Source organism: Corythoichthys intestinalis, chromosome 16, assembly GCF_030265065.1.
Source record: "Corythoichthys intestinalis isolate RoL2023-P3 chromosome 16, ASM3026506v1, whole genome shotgun sequence".
Classification (NCBI taxonomy): Eukaryota; Metazoa; Chordata; class Actinopteri; order Syngnathiformes; family Syngnathidae; genus Corythoichthys; species Corythoichthys intestinalis.
The window spans coordinates 34,294,018-34,301,637 of record NC_080410.1 but is presented as its reverse complement, the minus strand read 5'-3'; the positions used below and the strand labels follow the sequence as shown (position 1 = coordinate 34,301,637).

At 35.5% G+C, this 7,620-nt stretch overlaps 1 protein-coding gene across 7 annotated transcripts in view; it reads right to left on the bottom strand.

Moving 5' to 3' along the window:
- Positions 1-3,054: 3,054 nt before the first annotated feature.
- rbfox1 (RNA binding fox-1 homolog 1) overlaps positions 3,055-7,620 on the bottom strand; it is a 286,556-nt gene continuing 281,990 nt past the window's right edge. For 4 of the 7 annotated variants that reach the window (XM_057860876.1, XM_057860873.1, XM_057860874.1 and 1 more), the window contains one exon: positions 3,055-7,549. In XM_057860876.1, coding sequence (XP_057716859.1) covers positions 7,427-7,549 — 123 coding nt within the window. In that variant the 3' untranslated portion in view covers positions 3,055-7,426. The remainder of the gene's footprint in view (positions 7,550-7,620) is intronic. The other 3 variants (XR_009067305.1, XR_009067306.1, XM_057860877.1) reach the window with 2 other exon arrangements.

Genomic DNA, 7,620 nt, shown 5'->3' with positions numbered 1-7,620 from the left:
TCTTTCTCTCTCAATAACTATGGAGGTGGATTTGTGTCTTTATTATTCAATCAAAAAAAAGTTGCTTCAATCAAAAACAAAGTTGCTTCAATCAAAATATATATTTTTAATCCCCAAAAAGTCACTTCAATAAAAATTTGTTTTTGATTGCAAAAATAAATTTGAGACAAAAAAAGCACTTGAAAACTATTTTTCTTGATTGAAACAACTTTTTCCATTGAAGTAATGTTGTTTTGCGTTTGGGCCACATTTTGGCTAGGACATTTGTGTCTTCATTATTATTCAATCAAAAAATAAGTTGCTTCAAAAAAAAAAAAAAAAAAAAAAAAAATCAATCATAGAAAAAGTTTGCACATGTGTCAAACATCATTTAACAAAGTGAGCAGCCTCAGAGGGTTTGAGTAGACTCACTATGAAGCATTTAATAAAGCCAAGCATTTTCTTACTACTTTATTCTTGTTTAAAAATAAGTCGGTGGGGCAGTAACATGTTTAAAACTTATCATAATTCTTACATTTTGAAGTGCTTAAAAACATTTATAAAAAATGATACTTTTTTGGGGGGGGGGGAGTGAAAAAACATATTATATATGTATCTTTTTTCCCAATGTAAAATCTGAATAAATACATTGAACAAGCACAAAAAAAATTGAGGCCCCCCCCCCCCCCCCCCCCCCAAAAAAAAAGAAATTCTCCTCGGATCTACGCAATTCACGTAGGTCACCCTTTTCGACTTCAAAATGGCGAATTTCGCCGAAAGGTGAGAGATTTTCATGCCTGATATATGGTGGAAAACACAGACAAGACTGAAAAAGCAATTTCTACTCTTGCACTCCTCTTTAAAAGAAACCGCTGTATTTTAAGCCAAAACAAGTGTTGTTTTGTAGAACAATATGTCTGTATGCTGCCATAGCAGATTCATGGCGCATTAAGCCCTCGAACTATTTTTAATTTGTCCGTTTTACCCTGAAGACCCCTGTTTACAGACGTCGCGCAACCGCTTTTCTTTCAACCCAGCCATAAAACGCAGGTAATTAATTATATTTATTATTCAAAATGTCTGTCGTTTTTAGCTTAGAATCATCAATTTATGTCTCATACTTCGTTTAAAAAACAAAAAAAACAAAACGACTTTAAAAAAAATTATTTTAATTTTAAACTTTAGAACAAATCATGTCACAATGAAAACAATGGCATCTGTAAAAAAGTCACGGATATCTACCTCATAACTATCACTTAATTGTATTTTTTTGTTGCTGTCGCATTTTCTCCAATATGTTAGATGATAAATAATCGACCCAAACAAAGAAAAATTGAAAAAAAAAAAAAAAAAGTTTAAAAGGGTAAATATATGAAAAAGCAAATCTCGACCACTCCTTGATGTCTGCGATTTCTGCATCGCAACCCTTGTTATATTACCATGTTTCACCCATAAAATCCCCCCAAAAATCCAGCTGTGGCCATTCACAGCTGTGTCTTGACACTCAGTGATACATGCGACATGGAGTTTTTGGATCGAAAAGAGCTAAGTACGCACCTCCAATTAGGGTTTTGCTGTTTATTTAGTTTTTTTTTTTGAATGACCTCCTGTTCAAAAATTTTCTTCCCCCAGAAAATTGAGATTTTAAGCTTTCCAATGATGTATCACACGTGCATATCGGACAATTTTGAAATTTGGCCAAATTGGGGGTCTCAGAGCGGAACTTCAAGTCACCTGAGTGTTTTCAGCCATACATATATACAGTGTGGAGAACAAGTATTTGATACACTGCCAATGGGTTTTCCCAATATTCTAATTTCCTGACTGTCTCAGGAAATTAGAATATTGTGTATTCTAATTTCCTGAGACAGTCCTGTATATATACACAGGACTGTCTCAAAAAATTAGAATATTGTGTATTCTAATTTCCTGAGACAGTCCAGTATATATATATGTATATATATATATATATATATATATATATATATATATATATATATATATATATATATATATATATATATATATATATATATATATATATATATATATATATATATATATATATACAGTTGTGACCGCTGTCCCTGAAAGGGTTAGTCTACTTACCTTTAGAAAACAGTGTTATGCTAAAACATACAAAATAAGGAAAGCATACTTAACAATTTGAGAAAACCAAACTTTATTGTTGACAAGTGGATGAACCATAGTACATGCACATACAATGAAAGTGCAGGAAGCCTCGTTTCGAACCACAACACCTACTGGAAGCAGCACTTAGATAAAGTAGTTGCAGAGTCAGACATTCGGCATAGTAAAGACCTTCAGTCATTCTGTCTCTGAGCATACATCGTCCTTGGGAACATCCACAATTTTGAACCGACAGAGCAAAACTGCCCTGATGCTCTTGTTCTGCCTATAAGGTGGTGCATCTGAGGGTTTGAATTTGTGATATAAAAAGTAAGATATGTGCGGAACAACACCACTCATCGGGAACATCTGTAAACTGAACGAAGTGGCTTTTAGAGCCAAGTTCCCGTTCCCCAAGTAGCGTCATTCAAATACATCACAGATTGATCTATATACAACATTATCCTTGCTCACAAATGATATATTTTTCATATGTATATAATTGTGTAATATTTTGTTATTTTTCTAAGAGTAAGGGTTGATAGTCTAAAAAAAGTAAGCTGTCACAAAAAATAACATGAGTCAACTCAATAAAAATGAGAAAATGTACATCTACAGCACTGATATGTCTCAGATTTATGTGAAAAATTACATGTGCAAAATGGTACATTTGACAACGTAAACAATGGGCTCATATGCTGTATAACTACAATGTCATTATTTGCAAAGACTGGTTAGAAATCGGAAAATGACTCGATAGAAAGGGAGCTAGCTGGCCCTAACAACAGATCTATGCGTCTAAATCTAAAACATTATACCATTATGTAGTTATAAGATAACATATTCACTGCACAGTTCAAATATCATACATTTTTTTATTATTACGGTATATCTTATCCCCCGTTATTTATAAATTATCAGACCCCCCCCCCCAAAAAAGTGCAAAACAAAATAAACATTTTTTTAAACAACAGGCATCATCTGTTATAACGATTTATTGGAAATTTCTGCTAACTAGGAAAAAAAGCCCCATTAGAATCACATTGCTACTCAGAACGGAAATGCATTAGTTCAGTTAATTTATAATTAACTCGCTGCCATTGACTGTTCATTCCCTCCCAGTGCAAAGGGATTGGACGTCAACTAGTGACAAACTAATTTAAATTCACAGGAAAGACACCGAAAGAGTTCATGTCTTAGTAAAGGATTCCGTCTAATTTTCTTATTCATGTTCAATTAATTGTTTGTCCATACAGTATTTTCATTTGACAGAATAATCAACTAATAAATGAACAAATCCTCAAATTACTATGGCAGTCTTTCCCACCTCTACTATTCAAGATTCTTGGCACACAAACACATTGACGTGTTCACTGAAACCTTTGGCTTTATGTAATATAAGACCCAACCACATTATTGAACAAAAAAAGCTACAGTCTTAAAAACGTGCCGACTTTCCATTACAGTATTTCCTCTCCACTATTTCTGACACTAACTACGCTCAAGTCTTTATCATCTATGGAAGGTGATACTTGCTAGCGTTGCTAAAAATTTTCTATCCAGCATCCCCATTCTAATTTGAGGTCCTGCGTAAATTAGTCCAAAATAACAAAATTTCAGTTATGCATCTTTGGAAAAGCAAATTACTGTAAAAAAACAACAACTAAAAACTAAATATAAAATAAACGAAAACTAAATAAATAAAATAATTCAAAGAACAAAGTATTTTACTAAAACTGAATGCAGGATTTTTCATAATCAACATAACTAAAATGCACAATGGAATTTAATTCATAGAAAAATAGTCATGATCTTGATGTGGAGTTCAAATAAGTAACAATACAGTGGTACCTCAACTAACGCTGTCCTGAATAGTCAACGTCATCAATGACGTAAATGCTTCGACGAGCACACAGTCCCGTCGATGGTTAATAAAGGGTTAAAAATATATATGCGTGGAAAGTTGACAATGGTGGACGTTTGGGATGCAAGCAGGGAAAGTGGCACAAAGCCAAAGAAGCGCACCAGAGTGAGTATTTATTGAGGATATAGCGTAGATTTTTGGGCTGTGAAACTAATTAATCGAATTATAATGTATTCCTGTGGGGGAATCCATCTCGACCATTTCGACCTTCAAACCAGGTCCTAGGGAGAAATAAATTTGTATGTCGAGGTACCACTGTACTTTGCTTGTCTGTGCTTTTCCTTTATTCCTCCAAATTCAACCAGGGGTGTCCAAACTATGGGCTGCGGGCCTACTGCAGTCCACTGCGCAGTTTTCATTGCCCTGTGTTAAAGCAACACGTGGTAGGTTTTCAGTTTTGGTCGATTTTAGCGACGCCGGTGGACAAACGCGGTAGTGTTTTGACTTACGGAAGAGTACGTTTCCCATGAGGATCAGTGCTGCGTTTCCTATGCGGACCAGTGCACACCTGTGCAGTGTCGTAAAATCATCAATCAATCACATAACTAGCAATTAATGAAACAACTAGAACAGTAACTAGAGATGTCCCGATCGATCGGGTCCGATCACGTCATTTTCAAAGTATCGGAATCGGCAAAAAAATATCGGCCATGCCTTTTTTCAATATATATATATATTTTTTAAAATTAAATCGTTTTCTAATTGTATTTAATATTACAGACATAATATGTTACACTCATCCAGAGACTTTAGTTTAGGCTTAAGGTAGGGTTATCAAATTTATCCCGATAACGGCGGTAATTAATTTTTAAAAAATGTATCACGTTAAAATATTTAACGCAATTAATGCATGCGCTGCACCACCCACTCACGCATTGTCGCGCTCAATCTGTAATGGCACCGTTTTACTTATATAGAGAAATAAAAGGCAGCGTAAAATGAGTAGAGTGAATTATGGCAGCCTTTGGAGCCTTTTTTTAATTGGCTAAAGCCTTACAATCCCTCTCCCTACGATTAGAAATATCATGGGAAGCAATGTGGGGAAGAAAGGTAGCAATTGATCTTTATCTTAATCCCTTATGTTATTTCCCAATGCAGAGAAGATATATCAATTGGTAGCACTACGCACAGTCATGGTTCCACTTCCCATCATGCAGTTGGGCATGGCTACACTATAACTTCCTGAAAGCTCAACAAATACACTAGATGGCAATATTTAGTCACAATATACAAAGTCACACGTCTTTCTATCCGTGCATCCCTCTCACAGAAAGAATGTTAATAATGTAAATGCCATCTTGAGGATTTATTGTCGTAATAAACAAATACAATACTTATGTACTGTATGTTGAATGTATATATTCGTCCGAGTTTTATTCGTTTTTTTTCTTAATGCATTGCCATAATGTATATGATCGGGAAAAATTATCGGGAATGATTGGAATTGAATCGGGAGCAAAAAAAAAGCAATCGAATCGGGAAATATCGGGATCGGCAGATACTCAAATTAAAACGATCGGGATCGGATCTGGAGTAAAAGAACATGATCGGAACAACCCTAACAGTAACTGATGAAATAATTAGCATGGAACATAATTTTTGATTGTAATTTACATCTGTAGCTCTGCAATGCATGCTAGGAGGCTTGTTGGACGACAACAGTGTTGACAGCAGGTGGCAGCAGAGGTTGACTGTCTACCCCAAGGGAGCAGTAATGGTCAAATGAAGCTTCTTAAAGCAATGAAGCTTTGCAGCCAATTGGATCAAAGCTTCATGGGGTTCATTTGGTCTTATAACAGACTTATGATGCCACTGTCAAATATAATGTTACCGGTTAATATCTTATGGAGTAAATATCTGATGATACAGTGAAGACAGCTACGTGTTATATTCCAGTGCGGCTTATCTATTAACAAATGCCATTTTCATGTCAAATTTGGTGGGTGGCGGCTAATAGTCAGGTGCGCATTATAGTACGAAAATTACGGTAGCTGTCAGTCGACATACTATGACTAATGTTATGAAAATATTTTATGAAAGGTTGAAAAGTTACCTAGTGTTGCTTTTAATTACTGAAAAATATCATTGACTATGGCCAGCACAAGAAGCTTAAATTCAGACTACATTCTGTTGCGCTTCTCAGTTTTAACACTAGATGGCACTAGTCACTTAAACAGTGCCTTTCCATTAGCTCAGGAGTCAAAACCAGCAAATCAGAAAAAAATCAGAGTAGGAAACCGTGTAGGATTTCAGTATTTTGTTTTATAAGACTAAACATATAAAAAAAATATCCCAATGTGACAAACTGAGCTTAGTTTTACTGTTGTTGGACATTTTGACTTTGTTCTGCAGTTTGTGTCATTTGCTAGATTATTTTGCTGCTTGCAGCTCTTAACTTCACTGTCACAGACAGTTCTCAACATCAAGTCCATTTCAACTGGGAGGGATGGCATCGAGTGATCATGCTTCACTGCCATTGACGGCAGTAGACATTCAATGACTGAATGTCAACGGCAGCCAATGAGATAACACTTAAAAAAATAAATACATATAAAAACATTTTTCTGGACGCAGCCCTCGGAGAAAAAAAAGTTTGGACACCCCTAAATTGGACTGTCCTGCTCTTTAATATTCCCCCAAATTGATCGTTTTTTTAATGGCAATGTTCTCAAAATCCCAAACCGAAAAAAAAAATGCATCCGTAAGAATTAGCGAGTGCAAATATTAAAGAGAGAAGAAGCAGTCCCTCTACACCACTTAAAAAAACAGAACAATGCTAAGCCATGAAAAGCATGAATCTCTAAATTCTTGTAATAACACACACGCACACACTTGTCCTGAAACATAGGAACAAGCAAACAAAACAAAAAAAACATTTGTATCGTCTTAGGAATATAAACAAGTCTCAAGCTTTTGAGATACATGCTTTTCATTGGCAAGAGTGATTTAAAAATATTAACAAAATATCTATCATACAGAGTCGGTGTAATAGTATGTACAGTACAATAATATGAATCAGATAAATATGTCCTGTGTCCTAATTTTTAACTCTCACATTTACTTTATTAGTAACATGGACAATATTCCTACTGCTGAAAACTATGTGTAAATCTTCAGAAATTAAAACCCCACAATATCAAAATACACAGCACAAAATATCTGAGGTATAAGATGAAAAATATCAGCTGTCATTTTAGTCCTCTATACTGTATTTTTCTCTCTCTTAGGAGATGCTGAAATGATGCTTTAATTGCAAGTATTGCAATACCCAGGCCTCGGCAATTACTCCCTCACATCCGCACTCATTCGTTCACGCACACCCATAAGCGCATACACTCACACTCGCTTTCTTCTTGTCCAGTTGGAAGGTTTTGTTTCTCTTGGGGAGTGTTGCTAATAGGGAGCAAAGCGGCTGTAGCCTCCCCGGTATATACTAGCCTGGAGGGAGGATAGCACAAGCCCGACGTCGTCAACATGGCTCCGTGTTTTGGCATCTGTCAGAGGGGTGAATGCATTCTGGAAAAGATGTGCAGAAAAACAACACACACGGATAAACAAGAAATTGTAAAACCATTGCTAAAACAACC